This window comes from Seriola aureovittata, chromosome 15 (assembly GCF_021018895.1).
Source record: "Seriola aureovittata isolate HTS-2021-v1 ecotype China chromosome 15, ASM2101889v1, whole genome shotgun sequence".
In the NCBI taxonomy this organism is placed as follows: Eukaryota; Metazoa; Chordata; class Actinopteri; order Carangiformes; family Carangidae; genus Seriola; species Seriola aureovittata.
In genome coordinates, this window is record NC_079378.1 from 1,308,186 (window position 1) to 1,327,500 (window position 19,315).

Sequence of the window (19,315 nt, forward strand, 5' to 3'; positions counted from 1 at the left end):
AACGCTGCGCCACTTTTATTCTCCAAGTGATGAAATAAAATATGCACAGTTGGAAAAATCCGGTGAAATTTATCTGCATTTTTAGGCACTTAAAGATCCGATCATCACTAAAGGTTATATCATAAAGAGAGCTAATAAAAACAAATGTAATGGTTAAAGTTGTCATTGACATTTAAGATGTATTGATTGATTTCCAAACGTCAGTCTTGCATTGAGTATCAAGCACGAAAACATTCCACCTTAAAAGATGCTGGTAGCTGCTGGTTTCTTTATCTATGATGCTTTTACACAGAAACATGAGTCAGTTAGCTAAACCATGCAAATAGTGCTACACCTCTGCACACAAGCTAATGTTCAAAGTTTAACAGCGTGTAATGTTTTAAAAATCATCTGTATTAAGATCCAATGCTGACAAGAACCTGTGGTCTAATTGGTGCATGGACATATGACGTCACCTCTTTCCAGGTGAGGCCAGGAACACGCTGGATGCGTCGTGGCTGCGGAACGTCTTTGGTTCTACATTTTGGCGTTTCTCGACCAACTGATCAGAGTGAAAAGCTGTTTGATTAACAGGTGTTCAGGCTCAGAAAATATCTGATTGTTCTTGTTGAACTAAGCAGCTGCTTTGAAAAATGTGTGCACGTCCCTGACATCCATCTACACGCTGTAAAATACAGGTATGTGACTGTTCTGGTTCAAGCATCTAAAAATGAATCCACCTCCTTGGTCTACACGCCTCTTGTCGCTCTGCTATATAAAGATCACGCAGGTTTGCAGAAGACAGAGTTGGACTGTGTGAACGTCCAGTGTGAGAATGAAGATCACTGTGTGTTTCCTGCTGTTGCTGCTGGTCTGCTCCGTCTCCACGGGTAAGCCTAAGACCAACAGCGTCAGAGTCCAACAGCCCTTTCCACAGGACCTCCGCACTGTGCTGAGAGAGATGACCTCCTCCCTGGCCGTACTGAAGGTGGAGATGACGTCCTTACAGGAAGTGAATCAAGGTAGAGTATTATCTCAGGTAATGACAGAAGTAACAGCACCAGGGAAACTTCACTACGATCCACTGTTTTACAAAAAATATCTATCTTATGTCAAAGCAGTTCATATCCAAAACGATGGAAATATAATTAAGTAACCCAACATTTTGGATTTTGTTTGCTTTAATTTTACAAATATATTCAAGCAGAAGAATCTCACTCAGTTATTTGTGTCTTTCTGCAGCATCTGCAGCGAAGCTGAAAGAGCTGGAGAAGCAGGAGGCTGTGGTGGCGCAGCAGGAGGCTGAGATCAAAATGCTGAAGCAAAATCTGAAAGGTATTACGTCGAAATCATCATTACTCTGATCTTTTAGATAGAAAATGACAACACTATCGCTATTTCATAACAATATAGATATCTGGTGCTGAAACCAAATGCTGCCGTATCTGCAATCATTTTATTTCCCCTTAATCAGCTGAAGATCAACAGAAAGTGTTTCTTGGAGAAAATGTGATTTTTGATTTTGGCGTCATTTTTATCTTTTACAAACATTGGAATTCAACGAACTCCTTCCAGAGAATGAATCAGATGGACATCATGTCAGTCTAGTTCTAAGACCTTTGTGATGCTAAATACATCACATCTTTTTTCTTTTTTTGGGGGGGGGGGTTAAAATGTGTGAACCAGTGTTTATATCTGACTTAACAAGTTAATGAGCTTGTGATCTTAAAAAATGTCTGCAGCCACAGCTGCTGATGCTTTCACTGTCAATCAGTGCTTTCATTGAACATGTTGTCGTTACACCACTTTTCTTGGAGACGGTGAGACTCAAATGAGCAATTTAGTGGAAAGTATGAAGACACAGAATAATGGTTTCATTGTGAACACCAAAGACAGTTTAACATAATCACAAGGCTTTCTCTCTCTCAGCCCAACAGGTGGCTTTCTCAGCCTCTCTGGTGTCTGAAGGCTCGCAAACCATCGGACCCTTCAACACACACACCACTCTGATCTTCAAACATGTCTTGACAAACATTGGAAGTGCCTACGATCCAAACACAGGTACTGACCTCTGAAATATCCAAGTGACAGTTCAGGTTATTTAGCTTTGGCTTGTGAAAGGGAATGATCTATATCTCCCAGTTTGGAGAAGCAGCAGGAGCACCGGTACAGAAGCTGAGCAATGTGAAGGGATGGGTTCTACTACTCTTACCGATACTGCTTATCGGTCCGGTACTTAAACAGAAAGAAAACGTTTATCTAGCAGAGAAAAAAAAAGAAAAGTGACTGCTCCAGTACCGATAGCAGAACCGTTGAGGCTGGAGCTTATTGATACTGCGGTTTTGAATAATGTAGTTCAGTACCGAGGCTCGGTACCATTCCTAGCAATGTGACACTTTTTTCACACTACAGAAAAAAGCAAGAATTAAACTAATCTGTTCAAGAGTTAATTTGAATATTTTCACCACTTTATCTTGCTGTCAAAAGCCCTTTCCTTTGGAACTACAGTTTGTGAACCGTTGAACTAACGTATTCCTACGCACAACACTACTAGGCACAATCGCAACTACAGCGTGCACAGGAATACGGTAACGCTGAATCTGAATCTCACTACAGATTACTACCTCGCTCAACCCCACGTCAAAGAACCCGAACGGTCACTTTGATAGCAAATGTCCCTTTCCTGCTTTGTTCACGTCACTGTGATTGACAGATGTGTCCCACAGGTATGTTCACTGCACCGGTGAGAGGAGTTTACCACTTTGAGTGGCACATAGGTGTGCATGGATCCACTACAGCTGCCGTGTTGGTCAAGAACACAAACCACATTTTTGCAGCATCTGAGCATCAGAGCTCTCATTACGGGAGTACTTCTCAAGGTGCTGAGCTGCTTCTGGAGGCTGGAGATGTCGTGTTTGTGCGTTTGTGGAAGTCTACAAAGGTATTTGACAATACCAATCGCCATACCACCTTCAGTGGTCACCTGCTTTTCACCATGTGAGAGGGAAACACTCCCTCCTTTTCTTCACTATATGTTTTTTATCTGAATCTGCATGAAAATCATAGAAAATAATGGTTATACTGTATCTCTTTATTTTCTTATCAAAGTTTAAAGTGATTACATTTTCTGATTGTCATTTGAATTAAAGGATAAACACTTTATTGCAGTACTATCTGTGGATATTTCTTTATTTTTATAATGAGAATAAGAAACAGAAAGGTAAAGTGATGTACTTGTACTTGTGCATGTGCTGCTAGGACCCTGGGTTGTGTTTCTTGGTGTGTGTTGTGGGGGTGTCGTACGGGGAGAAGGAAGCGTTGGACTCAGTAGTTATAGATTGTGGCTGAGACCTAGTGGCATGTTTTAGTTCACAATGACGTCGGGGGTCAGGAGTCCAGGTCTGGACCTCTTCACCAACACACCTTACAACACAGCTGCACATCTCCCAAAAAGTTTCAAAGAATTCACTGGAGATGGTCAGAGATCAATGCAACAGAGTTTAATCTTACACAAAGGATAAAGAGTATACTTTAATAATGCTGGGTTACATGATGAATAAAAGTTTACTACAATATGACTGCTGGCTCCTTGCACCATATTAAAAGAAAACATCTTGTACAGAAAACACTGAAATACAGAAATGGGGCTAAATAATCAAATCAAATGAAACACTGAAAATAAATTACTTAAAATAATCAAATAAAATAACATTAACAATATTAACATACAGTTGGCGTCCCGCACAGATCGCATCTCAAAACTATGGTGCCCCATAGAGGACAAATTCACCAGGAAATAAAGGGGCGCAACTACGACACCCAGTGGATTAACTCGGCTACTGCCCCACATACTGAGAGCAAGATTATCAGTTAAACCACATTTACTCCTGTAAGTCTATTTTTAGTTTATTTTGTTGTGAAACATTTTTGCATCACAGCGCTTTTCCTCACTTTGACCAGCAGAGGTCTCCATTGAGATCTGATTTGAAAAGCTTCGAGTAATGAACCCGTTTTCCATCCAACTGTGTTTCACTGGTTCATAAAACTTCACCTCCACATCATTACAAAAACACAGACATGAAACACGTCATTATCACTAATGTCCACCCAGATTAAACCTCTGGAAATCCACTGATAGCGGCCTGTACGTACCAGGAAATAGCTGACTCAGTTAATTATTAATGATTTTCCAAACTGCCCACAAACCTGCTCCCTATCACCAGCCCATCTTCACTCACACTTGTTTGCCTTTCGGACTGATTCCTCAGTTAACCCCTTTTTTGTCTGACACAGGAAGTAAACTACTGTTGACAGACCTTGATGATGTTTGTTTGTTCAACTGGACTGTGTTTGCTTTAGGGAGAAATTCACAGCACAAGGACGTGTCTGGAGCAATGTCCACAGAGACTCTGAGGGCTGTTTCACAGTTAAATATATTGTCTCCTGAATATGACAGAGTTAGAAATCTCTGATGTGAAATGAACAGAAACGTGATTTTTAGCAGATCATTTTATTTTCATGTAGGATCCAATCGATCAGAGTGAAAAGCTGTTTGATTAACAGATGTTCAGGGTCAGGAAATATCTGATTGTGCTTGTTGAACTAAGCAGCTGCTTTGAAAAATGCGTGCACGTCCCTGACATCCATCTACACGCCTCTTTTTTCTCTGCTACATAAAGATCACGCAGGTTCGCAGAAGACAGAGTTGGACTGTGTGAACGTCCAGTGTGAGAATGAAGATCTCTGTGTGTTTCCTGCCGTTGCTGCTGCTCTGCTCCGTCTCCACGGGTGAGCATGACACGGACGCGCAGGACGTCCACACTGTGCTGAGAGAGATGACCGCCTCATTGGCTCAACTGAAGGTGGAGATGACGTCCGTACAGAAAGAGAATCAAGGTGGAGTATCGTGTCAGGTAGTGATGTAGCGGCACCAGGAAAACTTCACTAGGAGCCACTGTTACAAAAATATCTCATGGCGTAATAGACGTACTGTTATCAAACCATTGATGATGATATGAAACGAATTGCTGATTTTGCAATCAGAGCTTTTACTGAGCTGACACTTCACTGAGCCAAAGTCTAAACAAAGGTTTTAGGTTTACTTGATTAATACAAAATGTAAAGTTCCTTACAAATGTATGCACATATATATCCCTATCTAGAAGACCTCGACATGCATAGCCCCCACCCACCACCATCACAAATCTTCCCCCACCTGCCAAACCCCACTTTACCCCCACGGTTATCTGTGCTCTTTTGTCAGCATATGCAGCAAGGCTCAAAGACCTGGAGAGGCAGGAGACTGTGGTGGAGAGGCACGAGGCTGAGATCAACAAACTGAAGCAAAATCTGGAAGGTATGTCAGCATCATTGTTAGTCTTATCTTTTAGTTAGAAAATAACTTAGAAGTCATTGTTTCATAATAATAAAGCTATTATCTGGTGCTGAGAACGTCCAAAGTCCCACAATCCCACCCCTGATTCTGACCCTGAGTGACCTCCTAGCTTGAAAAGATGTGCTGGCGTTGCGGATTCACTCGACACTTTCTGGTTTCTGGTCGAGTTTTACACGTCCGTTTTTTCTACAACTAGCCGAGCAAGTGGTTAGTAGAGGAAAGAAGTGATGTAGCTGCTACAGCGAGTGGTGAGCGCCCTCTGTTGGCCAGAACAAACACAACGCCCCGTCTGAACATCTGCCCCTCTGCTGCCCGGTCCAAGCCAGGCCGCCGTGTTTAACTGTCAAGCAATGCTTTCACTGAAAATAAATGTTCCTGCCGTCACACCACTGTATTTGATTTTTGGAGAAGGTGAGACTCAAAATAAGCAATTTAGAAGATAGTAACACCAAAGACAGTTTAAGATAATGACACATCTCTCTCTCAGCCCAACAGGTGGCTTTCTCAGCCTCTCTGGTGGCTGAAGGTGACGCGACGATCGGACCCTTCGACAAACACACAACTCTGATCTTCAAACACGTCATGACCAACATTGGAAGTGGCTACGATCCAAACACAGGTACTGACCTCTGAAACATTAACAGTAAATGTTCCTTTCCTGCTTTGTTCACGTCACTGTGATTGACAGATGTGGCAACAGTTGACTGACAGAAACACCTGTCCCACAGGTGTGTTCACTGCACCGGTGAGAGGAGCTTACCACTTTCAGTGGTACATAGGTGCGCATGGATCCAATACAGCTGCCGTGTTGGTCAAGAACACAAACCACATTTTTGCAGCACATGAGCAGCAGGGATCCGGTTTCGGGAGTTCTTCTCAAGGCGCTGATCTTCTTCTGGAGGCTGGAGATGTCGTGTTTGTGCGTTTGTGGGTGAACAGTAAGACATATGACAATACCAATCGCCATACCACCTTCAGTGGTCACCTGCTTTTCACCATGTGAGAGGGAAACACTCCCTCCTTTTCTTCACTATATGGAAATGAAGATGTTTTTCATCCGGCTCTGCTCGATGACGGACAACAGTGTTTCTACTGCGTCCTTCCTCCTCTTCTCAAAGTTTGAGGAGATTCATTGTTCTGATTCTGTCGTTTGAATTAAAGCACAAACATATTATTGCAATATTATCTGTTGGTTGTTTATTTATTATTTTTGTTTCAAATTTAAATTACATTATAAACAAATTCAATTGCGCTGTCACAGTCATGGGAGTAAGAAACAGAAGGTTGGAAAGATGCAGTGAGAGGACTGGACCTTTTTGTGCTGCTCCGACATCTGTCAGCTGTTTCATGAGGCAAGATCAGCAGTTAAACCAGGTTTACTTCTGTTAGTCGGGCTCATTCATTTTCATAAAGTTGGTTTAAATAAGTCTGAGCTGATCCTGGACAGTTCCTCTGAAGGTGACGGTTACCAACTGTTAGATGCCCCTTCAGCCCTGAGGTCAGTGGTAATTAAATCCTTTAATTAAATCCATATAAACATGAATTCGAACCAATGACATGTTTGAAAAGTGCGTTACTAAAATTGGGTCAAATATGATGAATTTTTCATGTGGTTTATACCTGTGATTGATCTCAATGGTGTTTTTCATGCAGCACCACCACTATCGAGTCCCAAATAAAGCCCCATTCAGACAGGATGAGCCTCGGGGGAGGAGGGGGATAATATCTTCAGACGTTTAACTTATTGTTCTGGGTGATAGTTTAACCACAGGAGATGGTCTACAATACGCTGTACTGACCCAACCCTCCTCAGAGCGGCACTACAGAGCTGAAGGGAAGTCGAAGATACTTAACTGCGTCCCGGTTCAGGGGACCAGGGGCACGAAGGTGTGGCCCTCCGTCGCAGATTGAGAAGGCCAAGCCGACATGAGATGTTCTGGTCTACAAACGACTCTCGCTGTGAATCACCAGCTGTGCCGAACTTACTGTTGCGTCGCAGAGCGCGAGCGTCTACCCCCACCTGAAGATGCTTATTACACTTTTATCCATGTTAACAGTGAACGCCAGATGCAAACCGTCGCCCATCAGGCCACAAGCAGCAACAGTTATCCACTGCATCACTTCCTCTTTAAAAGCAAAAACACAAGAATGTTTGCTTTTAGCAGCAATGCTTCGTTTTTATTCTGAAAAGTTCTGACAGGAAGTTCCAAAGGTTCTGTTGCTTGCTGGACAGACCTGATGTGTGATATTAAAAAAATAACACAATTCAGTAAATCAGTCAAACGAATGTGTGACTGGGCCACAGACCCTCACATGAGCAGTAACAAAGTAAATTCCAGTTGCATTTTTATCAATCAATTTCTTAAATGATCCTTTGCTCATGGTCCTGCCAGCGATCTAACGCATTAGGAAACAACTGGCCCGAGGCCGAACTTACTCGCTGACCCCTGCTTTGGACTGTGTTTTGCAGTTACCGGATTTGTTTGCCTTTCGGACTGATTCCTCAGTTAACCCCTTTTTTGTCTGGCGCAGGAAGTAAACTACTGTTGACAGACCTTGATGATGTTTGTTTGTTGAACTGGACTGTGTTTGCTTTAGGGTTCCTGCCTGTCTCCAGACGTTACATATCCAGTCCGTCAAACCTGACTCAGAAGAGAACAGCAGAACCTACCTGCAGCCGACATTACAACAGCCCATTGGACAAAATACAGCGTCTCACTCCTGATGGCTTTCATTCCTTGTTTGGTTCCAAAATAAAACTATAGTTTATGTTGGTGTCGATCGATCAGACACAATCAATGACGGCCTGAAAAGCAGCTCGGCACAGGGACGTGTCTGGAGCAATGTCCACAGAGACTCTGAGGGCTGTTTCACAGTTAAATATATTGTCTCCTGAATATAACAGAGTTAGAAATCTCTGATGTGAAATGAACAGAAACATGTGATTTTTAGCAGATCATTTTATTTTCATGTAGGATCCAATCGATCAGAGTGAAAAGCTGTTTGATTAACAGATGTTCAGGGTCAGGAAATATCTGATTGTGCTTGTTGAACTAAGCAGCTGCTTCGAAAAATGCGTGCACGTCCCTGACATCCATCTACACGCCTCTTTTTTCTCTGCTACATAAAGATCACGCAGGTTCGCAGAAGACAGAGTTGGACTGTGTGAGCGTCCAGTGTGAGAATGAAGATCTCTGTGTGTTTCCTGCCGTTGCTGCTGCTCTGCTCCGTCTCCACGGGTCAGCATGACACCGCTTCACTGAACGCCAACGCTCTGCTGAAAGAGCTGATTCTCTCCGTGGACCAACTGCAGAAGGACATGGCGTCCTTACAAAACAAGGTTCAAGGTAGAGTATTATATCAGGTAGCGATGTTCAGGAACATGCAGCGTGATGGATGTAAGAGGTGAAAACAACATGTTTACTGACTTTAATTTTACAAACATAGTCGATTAATTTCCAAAATCATAGTTGGTGCAGAGAAATCGCTCTCAGAGTTACTTCTGCTGTTTCCAGATATTCTGAAAGATATTTTCTGGTGCTGAAACCAAACACTTGGAGAACGTGAGATTTACAGCAAGATATTTAATTTTTACAAAACGTAGTCACTCACAGCGCCCCCCTGTGGCCAAACACTTTAACGTCTTTGAAGATGCTGCACTCACACAAGCTCCTGTGCTGATAAGAGTATTTCTTACACAGTGATTTTAAATTATATCTGTACTGTAGCACCACCTACTGGTGAAAGGCCATTATCTTTGCTCAGTTATGAATATTTCTGGTTACTCAGTCAATGGGGAATGTACCAAGAATGATTCTGCACAAATCAGAACTGGATGTTTTTAAATGGGAACAGTAGATCATTAGTGAAACTAATCTAGGAATAACTATTTTAGTTGCTATCTGACTTAATGAGTTAATGGGGCTGTTTGCAACCACAGCAGTTTTCATAGATAGTACAGAAACACATAGAAAAATGAAATCATTGTTATATCCATGGACAGTTTTAAATAATGAAATAACTCTCTCTCAGCCCAACAGGTGGTTTTCTCAGCCTCTCTGTTGTCTGATGGCTTGAAGGCCATCGGACCCTTCAACAAACACACTGCTCTGGTCTTCAAACATGTCTTGACAAACATGGGAAGTGCCTACGATCCGACCACAGGTACTGACCTCTGAAATATTAACGTGATAGTTCAGGTCATTTGACGTGGGGTAGATTCAGATCAGGGCGCTCCCGGCTCCCAGCAGCAGGAGCTCCGGCACAGAAGCTGAACAATGTGTTGTTGTGGACGGGGTCGTCCGCAAGTACGTGTTTTAGCCTTAACCTCTCCTGCTATGTTGAAGTCATTGTGATTGACAGATGTGGCAACAGTTGAGTGACAGAAACACCTGTCCCACAGGTGTGTTCACTGCACCGCTGACAGGAGTTTACCACTTTGAGTGGCACATAGGTGTGCATGGATCCAATACAGCTGCCGTGTTGGTCAAGAACACAAACCACATTTTTACAGCAGTCGAGCAGCAGGAGTCGGGCTACGGGAGTTCTTCTCAAGGCGCTGCGCTGCGTCTGGAGGCTGGAGATGACGTTAGTTTGCATCTGTGGGCGAACAATTCGATATATGACAATCAGAATCACGTTAGCACCTTCAGTGGTCACCTGCTTTTCATCGTGTGAGAGGGAAACACTCACTCTTTTTATCCACAATATGGAAATGAAGATGTTTTTCATCTGGATCTTGATCTGTATGAAAATGATAGATAATAATGATTACGCTGAATCTTAAGTCTAAAGTGTTTAATTTTTCTGATTCACTGTCACTTGAATTAAAGGATGAACATATTGTAATACAACATGTGGAGATTTCTTTGTTTTGGTTCAAATAACAATAAAAACAGGAAATCAGAGGCATTGTCACAGTAGTATGAGATGAGAATTAGAAACAGGAAGTAGAAGAATGATGTATTTAAAGACTGGAGCTTCTGTGTTTGTGTCATGAGGCAGGATTACCAGTTAAACCAGGTTTACTTCTGTGAGTCAGGTTTATAATGTGCTCTTGGTAAAGCATCCCATCTCTACTTTATATAATGGTGTCCATCTATCAGATTAGTGAAAATATTTCTATTTACATGGAAGAATTCACTCGTCTGGAGCCACGTCCATGTGAAAACAGGCGGCCATTTTGGCAGTAGCAATTACTGGGGTGGGGGTGAAAAATGTCCCCAAGAGACATAAATCCCATCTATCCCATAACAGATATAATTTATTCTTTTAACTCTCTGCATTTATTCAACAGCTTTGCAGATTCAAACCTTCACCTACTTAACTTCAGTAACGTGACAAATGTAACAGAGGATTTCTGCACTGGGATTTTCCCACTTTTACCTCCGTTAAAGATTCTCTTCCCCTGATACATGCAACATATGAATTAAAACAACACGTACACAGGAAAACAAAGGTAAAAGTAAAACAAAACTAAATGAATAATTACAAAAGAATAACAGACAGAGAACTCAAATTAATATGCAGTTGCACTGAGGTCATCAAAAGCCCGATATTTAAACAAGAAAAATGTAAATGTGCTGGGAACACATAAGAAAGGTACAGGAGAGGTTTGATGGACTGGTCCCGACACTGAAACAGAAACACTTCCTCCTCCGTCACGGTTTGTTGGGTTTCCTCTCTAAGTGACAATCAGGCTGCAACAAGAGCTCTGTCAGCACAAATATGACACCCATTAAGCTCTGTGTGTGTGTGTGTGTGTGTGTGTGTGTGTGTAGTGAGTGTAGGTAATAGTTGGGGTTATTTGACGTGGGGTTGTTGGAGGTAGTTATCTGCACCAGTTCACCTCAGCTCCCAGTTTAGAGAAGCAACAGGAAGCGTTTTAGCCACGTCTTTATCTGCCGTCAAACAGACCTTTACTTTGAAACGACAGTTTGTGAATCATTGAACCGTCGTATACTTTCACATAAGCGCCATCACGCCAAGTCGGACAGAGCTCAGCGTAGTTGCGCTTGTTCGTAGGAATTCGATAGTTCAATGGTTGAAAAAATGTAGTTCCAAAAGAAAAGGGCTTTTTGACGGAAGATAAAGTCGTGAAAATATTCAGAATAAAGTGACACTTCAACTGATATTAGCTTTTTTTTTCTGTGGGCATTTGTTTAAGTGGCTAAAATGAGTTTTCTTGCTGCCCCCGTCCACAGCAGCGCGTCGCTCAGCTCCTGCAGCTTCTGCAGCCGAGACACCGACTAACGTCAAACAACAGGATGGACGAGACGAAACACTATTAAAAAGATGGAAAAATGAGTGTGAGAATGACGTGAACGCACTCGGAAAATAATCCTTCAGCTTTGTTAAAATGACAAAAGAGTTTTAACGTCTAAAACTTGACAGACCGAATGAAACGCACCGTTACAGGATTAAAATCATGTATTTCTCTGCGATTGAGCATTGATCCAAACATTTGGGATAACGTGAGAACACAGCTCTAGTTGTTTTTAGTGATTTTAAATGCACATTTTATTTTGAATTTGCACATAAAAACAAGTGGATGGAAACTTGTCTGAACTAATCTGAGGTCACCGTGTGGAACTTGTGCTTTTCTTCAGTATTTCCATTTTATTCTTGTTTTATACTTTATACTAATTCTGGAGGCCAAGATTTGTACTTTGAACCGAAGCATTTATTGGACGTGTTTACTCACTTTACTTTGCGCTCAGCAGCGGCTGATTGATGATCGGTATTCGTCAGTAAGAGGTGATCAGATCACGGCGGATCATTAGCTCTGTTTGTTTTACTAAGTGTTGAAGCCGGTCAATCAGAACTAAACTGTGCCACTTCACATGTGCTGACTGGCAGGTTATCTGTTTTCCACACACACACCTGAAACCGACTGATTGATTATATTTGGAGGACTTGGTTTTTGTCGACGGGCCGAGTCCCCGCAACGTGACCAACAGGTTGATGTCCCCGTGAGGGCTGTGGGCGTGGACGAGGAGGCGATGGAGTATAAATGGAGGTGAGACCCTCCGTTCTGCCTCACATCAACCTGCTCTCAGCTGCCCTGCCACTGCTCCTCCTCTTCATCACAGACTCACCTCCTCCTCTTCCTCCTCCGACTCTACAGGTAAGCCACCACTCCTCCTGCATCGCCTCCTCTTTCTCCTCCTGTGGCTTTACAGATGATTTCCACTTCTCTTCCTTCTGCATCTTCTCCTCCGTCAGCTCCAGGTGAGCTATTCTCCTCATCCCCCAACTACACCTCCTCCTTGTTCTTTCCCTCCTTCCTCCCTCCATATCTTGATCAGTTTTTATTACAGACTGATAAATTTGATAAAGCTGACTCCTCATTCATGTAAAAGATGAATATCAGCTCACATATTGTTCCTGGATTTTCTTTTAACTTTTGGCATTGACCTGAAATAATCCCGGATCCGTCAGGTTGTGTTTTTAAGTCGTAGATAAAATCGTACAGGTGTGTCTCCTCCAGCATGGCGGCGCTGTGGCTCCAGTCTGTCTCTCTGCTGGTCTTACTGATCGTATCGTGGCCGGGCTCCCAGGCCGTCGCCCCCCCGCAGCACCTTTGCGGCTCGCACCTGGTCGACGCCCTGTACCTGGTCTGTGGGGACAGAGGCTTCTTCTACAACCCCAAGAGAGACGTCGACCCTCTGCTGGGTGAGACCACCGACTCGCACGGCACCAATAAAACAAACGGCAGAGGCCGAAGTTACGCTAATGAGTCGGTGAATGATTAGACAATAAGAAACGTTAATTTGCTGTCAGTAAGATACAGAAACATAAAAATAAAACTGTGGAAATAGAACTGTTTGTTGGATGGATGATGACTCTCCCTCTGAACATCTGTCCCATCAGGTTTCCTCCCTCCCAAGGCGGGTGGAGCGGCGGCGGCGGCGGGCGGTGAAAACGAAGTGGCCGAGTTCGCCTTCAAGGACCAGATGGAGATGATGGTGAAGCGAGGCATCGTGGAGCAGTGCTGCCACAAGCCCTGCAACATCTTCGACCTGCAGAACTACTGCAACTGAACGGCTCTCCGCTGCCTTCCCCGCCCCCGCCCTCGCATCGAGAGAGCGGCAGCGCTGTCCTCTCTCTGAAAACCCTGCTGACAAATGAAGTCTTCACAAATGGATGAAATTATTTTTCCTAGAAAATAAAGTTTTGTGAATTGAGAAAATATCAGGAAATGTTTTTCTCTGATGTCAAGACTTTTCTTCATTGTCTTAAATTTGATTCGCTAAAGTCAAAAGGAGGACACGTTACATTACTTATTAACCACATTTAAAGATTTGCGTCCTGGTTGGTTTGGTGACACCATGGTTACTATGGTAACAGCAAGTGTGGTTTAAAACTACAGCAAACTGTCTGAGCAGCTACGTTGCCAGAAAACCAACAGAAGAGCAGCTGATCTCTTTTTACAGTGACGCTAAACAAACTGTTGTTTTAATAAAGAAGTCAGGCAGTAATGAATAAACCTCCTTCTGATTTCATGTTGTTTTTCACACGATGGCAGTGCACAGTGAATAACTCCAAACTTCAGTTAATTGTAAATCTTGATGTTATTCTTGGCAAATTCTTCCTTCATAAGATCAGATGCTTTAGCAAAACCCCTTTTTCTCAGCAGGTAAATTAATTTTTTGAAATAAAAGGGCTTTAAAATGCCTGAGATATCTGAACGTGGTATTTAAACTGTTGTTATTGTTGCAGTCCAGAGCTGCAAGCCATTATCAATAGAACATCACACGTAGCTTAGCTTATTTACAGGAAATTATTAAAAGTATAATCAAGTCACATAAAATAAACGACTCTTAACTAAAGTTATGTGTAAATGTAAATTCAGGTTAACTGCTTCTGATTGATTGTTAGATATGAATCAAACGTTACGCTGATCACTGTAACACTGAACAAATTTCTGAAAGACTCAACAAAATCTTTTTTTGGAAAATAACACAATTATATATTTTTAAAAAATATATGAATGTCCTTTGAATGAACTTTAGTATTGATCAATACCTTAGTAGAATACCGTACTTTGGAAAAGTCAGTTATGTGATTATGATTATTATGAATCAAAATATTATAAAACAAACGTTTTTAGTAAACAACATGTACAAATTAAAAAAGCCATTAAAACTTATAACATTTTTAAGCTTTATTAAATATTTGTGTATTTTTTATTACTATTATATTGTCTACTTGTTTATTGTTATCTATGTATGTATTTATTGTACGTTGGTATCCTGATGTGCTTAGACTGGTACTTTACCGTGTAATTTTAACAATTATAATAGTGAGTAATAATATCCATACAGTTTCCGTAGTGTAGTGGTTATCACGTTCGCCTAACACGCGAAAGGTCCCCGGTTCGAAACCGGGCGGAAACATAGTTTATGTTGCCTTGTCCACCACGTTATTACTTACCAAAACAACCAATCCACCTATATAACCATGATATCTCATTTACGTATCCTGATGCTTCTCCGGCAGACCGGATAACTGCCTGTTATAAGTGGATTACATAAATGTAAAGTAAACTGCGAAAGCGAGATTTCCGATATGTCCCTGAACGCGGCCCGTAGGGGGTGTGGGGGGTGAGTTTACATGTGTGTCGTGCTGCAGCACCTCACGGGGAGCAGTGTCCTCAGTAACTGCATGATAACGCGCTTCACCGGCCTCTCGAACCACCGGGGGAACCGGGTTGGTCTCCGGTCGACAGTAAGTGCTCGTGTTTCCGCTCCGTGCTCGTTCTGACGCCGTAAACGCGTCTTTGCGCCTGGTTTGCTCACCTAACGTTAGCTTCCCTACGAGAGGCTAACGGTCGCGTCAACGTTTATTTCTGTGTTTTTGTTGCTTCGTGAACGGGTCAGGTTGTTTTGTTTTCAGCTGAACACGTGATGACTAACTGCTGAGCTGTTTCCCGCGCCGTCCCGCACGACACGTATCATAATATGCGCAGTGTTTCGGACTTAGAGAGAGAAGTTTTGTTTGTCGCGGCCATTTTGGCGTAAAACTGAAACGTATAGAAGACGCTTCAAACTAATGCTGCGTTCAAGTCCCATTGGTAAAAAAAGGACAAGTAAACTTTCTTATTATTATTTTTAAAGCCAAAGCTCGATGTTTTAAAATGTATATACAAATACACAAGTTCCTTAAGCCCAATGAGTCTTCATTCGTGATTTATGTTTACAATACATGTTTGTTCTCATTCTTCACGTGCTCTCACAGGCTCCTCACTGCTCAGTTGATAACATTGACTATATTTGACTGACCTGTGGTGGTGAAGACTGTATACTACCTTCTATTCAACTCAGCAGCTCTCATTCTGTTACTGTTTATGGCACAGTTTAATGTATGTAAAGAGTGAAAGAAAATCCACTTAGCTTGCCAGTATATTATAGATTTAATCGAGTTTTATGTTTCACTGCTCACAACTCTGTAAAATATTTAGCTCCAAAATCACATACTTTTAATGGCTGCACTATCAATATTCTTGGTGTACTGTGCATCGTTTGTACTTTTCCATTCCATTAATTCTGACATATTTAGTGTTTTTTGGAAATGTTGGCCACTGGAATTGAAACTCTGGGATTTAAAAACACTTTGCTATACAACATATCAAGGTAGATAACAAGAGTGTATATTTATCTCAGCTTCATACATCTATCTGTCAACACTTTGGGATTATTAGGGCTCAGTACTAAAACTCGGGTATCATATTGAGAGTGTAGTCTACACAAGGTTTATGATAAAGTAAATAATCTTTAGCAAACAAAGCCTTATGCTATTCACACATTTTGTTCATCAAATATGAAATTCAACAAATGTTTATCAAATTTGAATCAATTTGGCATCCAACAACCTACTTTTATTATCATTTTTAAAATCTAAACGATTGCTGTTGTGATTGTGTGGTCTAGAAAATATCCAGAAATGATGAAAATAGCCATCACAGTTCTCCACACCCCAAGGCGATGGTCAATTATTTGTTTTGTCCAACCAACATTCAAAAACCCTAATGATTTTACAATGACATAAAACAGTAAATGTTCACATTTGAACAGCTGGAATTGACAAATTATTTACATTTTGTCTTAATAACGTAACATAACACATAACAATAAAATTATAATTATTGGTATTGAATGGATAACTGTTCAGTTTATTTGGTAAACATGCTGTGAAGTAATTTCACTATATTTCTGGAAAGTTTAATGACTTTTGTGATACTACCATTTACTGTTTAATCGTGATAATCAAAGAGCCTGTCCCCTGGAAGGAAGCTTCAGGAAACCTGAAATTTGTAAAGAGTTTAAGGTTATAAATTCTGCTGCTGTTACTAACTCACAATCTGTGTTGTGGTTCTACTCATAGACTGGGAAGAAGTCACATTGATGCAGCAGCAGAAGATGTTGCCTACAGCCGCTCCAAAAGAAAATATCTGGGTTTTCTCTGCAAGGAATTCGACTGGGAGTCGTTGTGGATCCAGTTCCTGAGATATTGTTCAGGACACAAAGTGAGTACGAGCTCAGTCTAATTCGCACCACATCTCTGGACACTCCACATGTTGACGTTTGGCTTATTCTGCAAAAGAGTCACCTGAATCTCATTTGCCAGGACTCTCCACAACTTCTTGTCTGATTTGGGGTTCGGATGTCAGCATGGACAACATCGATGACCACTACATTTGGCAGCGCCGTATCCACCATGGAATTAGGTATCAGAAAGTCGCAGTCCCCTTCCCAGAGTCCGTTGACATCGGTTTGGAGTTCAATGCGGCATTGGAAAGGAAGGAAAAGTTAGATCAGAGTCTGCTGACGAACGGCGTGATGCTGGAGCTTTGCGACTTTGCTAAAACAGTGACCAAGTCTGAGAAGTATTTCCTGTTTGAAATGCTAGAGTTCAATTTTGAGCTCGGCCTAGACACAGACAATGACATGCAGTTCTATGAGTATGCAACACGTGTTCACAGTAAAACAAGGCAGCTGAAGGAACAAATCAAGATGAAACCACAAAGATGGAAAGAAGTATTTACACTACCAGACCCAAACATTATAATGGCGTCCGTAGGTTCAGAGTTGCCGGGACGGTACTACCCTAAGAGAAACAAAATCGCGGATTGTTCAGTCCTTACTGACGGGAACAAAAGCAGCCAATCTTCAGAACATCACATGACGGAGAGTAATGGGGCTGTGTGCAGTACATTAAGTATAAGAAGAAAAGGAACGCAATTAAAACGAAGAGATGATGTTTACCCTTTCTGTAGAGAAAGTGGTGTGACTCTGGCTGTTCGACCCAATGAGACACCCGAACAGAAGCTAGACCCAAATCTGCTGACCAACGGTGTGATGCTGGAGATGCTTGATTTTTCCAGAGTGCTTTGTGGAGCACACACTCAGATAATATATGACTTGGTCAAGCAAAATTTTGGCCAGGAGTTGGATAAACTGCAGTTCCGCCTTCAATTCCACAAACTGATGGAGAGAAAATATTCCTGCCTAACAGCCGAGGACAGAGACACTTTCCGAAAGGAGGCGTTTACAGTCCGGCTCAAGAAACAGGAGCAGAAGTGTAAAAAGAGACAAAACCCTGACAAACTTTACCAAGAACTGGAAACACTAATTGTGGCCGGTAAAAGAAGGGAAACACTGAGGCACAGGTACACTGATGCCCAAGAAATTAATCAGGATAGTGACCTGTCATACATGTGTCCAATTGATTTTGAGACAGAAATGCTGTCAGGTGCCGAGGCCGGACCAGAAGAAATCAAGTTTGAAAGCTGTTCGTCAGGAACAGCTGTAGAAACAGAGTTGGCTGTGGCACTGGATGTAAAGCAAGAAGAAGAGGAAGTTAGTGTTTCCCCAGTGCAACCTCAGGCTAACGGCTCTGACTCTCGTTTGTTTAACTTTCATCCAAAGGATGAGGCAATCTCTGGTCTGTTTTCTGACGACAAAAACAAGAACATACATGTAAAAACGCTTAAACAGAGGCTGTGGATGAGGCGTGCTACACGCTCAAAACAAATCCTGAAGTCGAGCAAAGTTAATGACTTGTTCGCCCACTGCAGAGAGATCGGTTTAGACTTTAATGTCAGCTCAGGCAAGAGACAGAACTTAGATCTACATCTGCTCACCAACTGGGTGTTGTTGGAGGTTTTCAAATTTGCAACTGCGATGAGGAAGAGCTTACGAAGTTTCTTATTTGACATTCTGGACAACAACTTCAGCCTTGTCCTCCAAGATGAACTGCGTCAACGTAATTTTATATTTTACATGATGACAAAAGAAAGGACTCTTCAGAACCATCCTGCTAGACAGAAAACAGAGTTTCTCAGCAGTCCCTTCCAGTTCCCTGAGATTTACAACACTGTTGATGTGACCAGCAGTTTTCAAACTGAACAGGATCTTGAAACAGAGCAGCACATAAACTGGGATTCATCATTCTCAGCTACAAGCCAGCGGACAGATGCGGGGCCTCACCCGTTCTGTAAAAAGTTAGGTCTCAATCTTTGGTCGACAGAAGAACATCCGGCCAGCCAGAAGCTTGATCTGAGTGACCTGACCACAGGCGCTGTGTTTGAAATATTCAGCTTTGTCCGAGAGCTGTGCGGAGCGGTCCATGAGACGGTTAACGACATCCTCGAGCACAATTTTGATCTTGATCTGCAGAGTGGTGCGACCGAGGCCTCGCAGGTGATCCAAAGATGGTACATGACACAGAAAAGCTTGATGAAAAAGCAAAACATAACGCCGAAGATAAACTGCTGGTTGAACATGGTTGTCCCACTGAATGGTCATTCACAGCTCAGTCCACGACCACCGATGAGCAACTGTCGGAAGCATCTGGACTCAGGAAGTTTAAGTCTAGGCACAGAAAGGAGGGATTGCAGTGGAAATGTGCAACAGGTGAAAAAGATCAACAGCTATCACC

The 19,315-nt window shown here is 42.2% G+C and overlaps 4 protein-coding genes and 1 non-coding gene across 10 annotated transcripts in view; all 5 read left to right on the top strand.

Moving 5' to 3' along the window:
• Nucleotides 1–771: 771 nt before the first annotated feature.
• Nucleotides 772–10,227, top strand: LOC130183007 (complement C1q-like protein 2). 5 transcript variants are annotated; one of them, XM_056398308.1, is made up of 8 exons: nt 772–1,001; nt 1,222–1,314; nt 1,909–2,040; nt 2,706–2,920; nt 3,727–3,868; nt 7,973–8,721; nt 9,407–9,538; nt 9,777–10,227. In XM_056398308.1, exons 1-5 carry the CDS (start codon nt 815–817, stop codon nt 3,754–3,756), a joined length of 657 nt encoding a protein of 218 aa, XP_056254283.1. In that variant the 5' UTR covers nt 772–814; the 3' UTR covers nt 3,757–3,868; nt 7,973–8,721; nt 9,407–9,538; nt 9,777–10,227. The 5 variants fall into 5 exon arrangements, with proteins under 5 accessions (XP_056254283.1, XP_056254282.1, XP_056254281.1 ...); XM_056398307.1 differs by lacking the exon at nt 3,727–3,868 and having other exon boundaries at nt 7,973–8,249; nt 8,505–8,721; XM_056398306.1 differs by lacking the exon at nt 3,727–3,868.
• Nucleotides 4,667–6,559, top strand: LOC130183008 (complement C1q-like protein 2). The gene is made up of 4 exons (XM_056398311.1): nt 4,667–4,875; nt 5,243–5,335; nt 5,862–5,993; nt 6,103–6,559. Exons 1-4 carry the CDS (start codon nt 4,713–4,715, stop codon nt 6,375–6,377), a joined length of 663 nt encoding a protein of 220 aa, XP_056254286.1. The 5' UTR covers nt 4,667–4,712; the 3' UTR covers nt 6,378–6,559.
• Nucleotides 10,228–11,606: 1,379 nt separating the features above from the next.
• On the top strand, nt 11,607–14,127 carry ins (preproinsulin). The gene is made up of 3 exons (XM_056398312.1): nt 11,607–12,500; nt 12,864–13,048; nt 13,247–14,127. The coding sequence occupies exons 2-3, from the start codon at nt 12,865–12,867 to the stop codon at nt 13,414–13,416; spliced, it is 354 nt and encodes a 117-aa protein (XP_056254287.1). The 5' UTR covers nt 11,607–12,500; nt 12,864; the 3' UTR covers nt 13,417–14,127.
• Nucleotides 14,128–14,699: 572 nt separating this feature from the next.
• trnav-aac (transfer RNA valine (anticodon AAC)) lies at nt 14,700–14,772 on the top strand. The gene has a single exon. It is a non-coding gene; the product is annotated as a tRNA-Val (tRNA).
• The window catches only part of LOC130183068 (uncharacterized), a 7,396-nt gene continuing 2,801 nt past the window's right edge, over nt 14,721–19,315 (top strand). Inside the window, exons 1-3 of one of the 2 annotated variants that reach the window (XR_008829774.1) lie at nt 14,721–15,103; nt 16,760–16,901; nt 17,003–17,102. Coding sequence is in view for 1 of the 2 variants with exons in the window: in XM_056398409.1 (XP_056254384.1) it covers nt 17,047–19,315 (2,269 nt within the window). In the remaining variant the exon portion in view is untranslated. Of the gene's footprint in view, nt 15,104–16,759; nt 16,902–17,002 lie in introns of both variants that reach the window. The other variant, XM_056398409.1, reaches the window with a different exon arrangement.

Coding starts and splice junctions, on each gene's coding strand:
- LOC130183007 (XM_056398305.1), top strand. CDS start 815: ATGAAGATCACTGTGTGTTTCCTGCTGTTGCTGCTGGTCTGCTCCGTC. Junction 1,002..1,221: donor CTTACAGGAAGTGAATCAAG/GTAGAGTATTAT, acceptor GTCTTTCTGCAG/CATCTGCAGCGAAGCTGAAA. Junction 2,041..2,705: donor TGCCTACGATCCAAACACAG/GTACTGACCTCT, acceptor TGTGTCCCACAG/GTATGTTCACTGCACCGGTG.
- LOC130183008 (XM_056398311.1), top strand. CDS start 4,713: ATGAAGATCTCTGTGTGTTTCCTGCCGTTGCTGCTGCTCTGCTCCGTC. Junction 5,336..5,861: donor ACTGAAGCAAAATCTGGAAG/GTATGTCAGCAT, acceptor TCTCTCTCTCAG/CCCAACAGGTGGCTTTCTCA. Junction 5,994..6,102: donor TGGCTACGATCCAAACACAG/GTACTGACCTCT, acceptor CCTGTCCCACAG/GTGTGTTCACTGCACCGGTG.
- ins (XM_056398312.1), top strand. CDS start 12,865: ATGGCGGCGCTGTGGCTCCAGTCTGTCTCTCTGCTGGTCTTACTGATC. Junction 13,049..13,246: donor AGACGTCGACCCTCTGCTGG/GTGAGACCACCG, acceptor CTGTCCCATCAG/GTTTCCTCCCTCCCAAGGCG.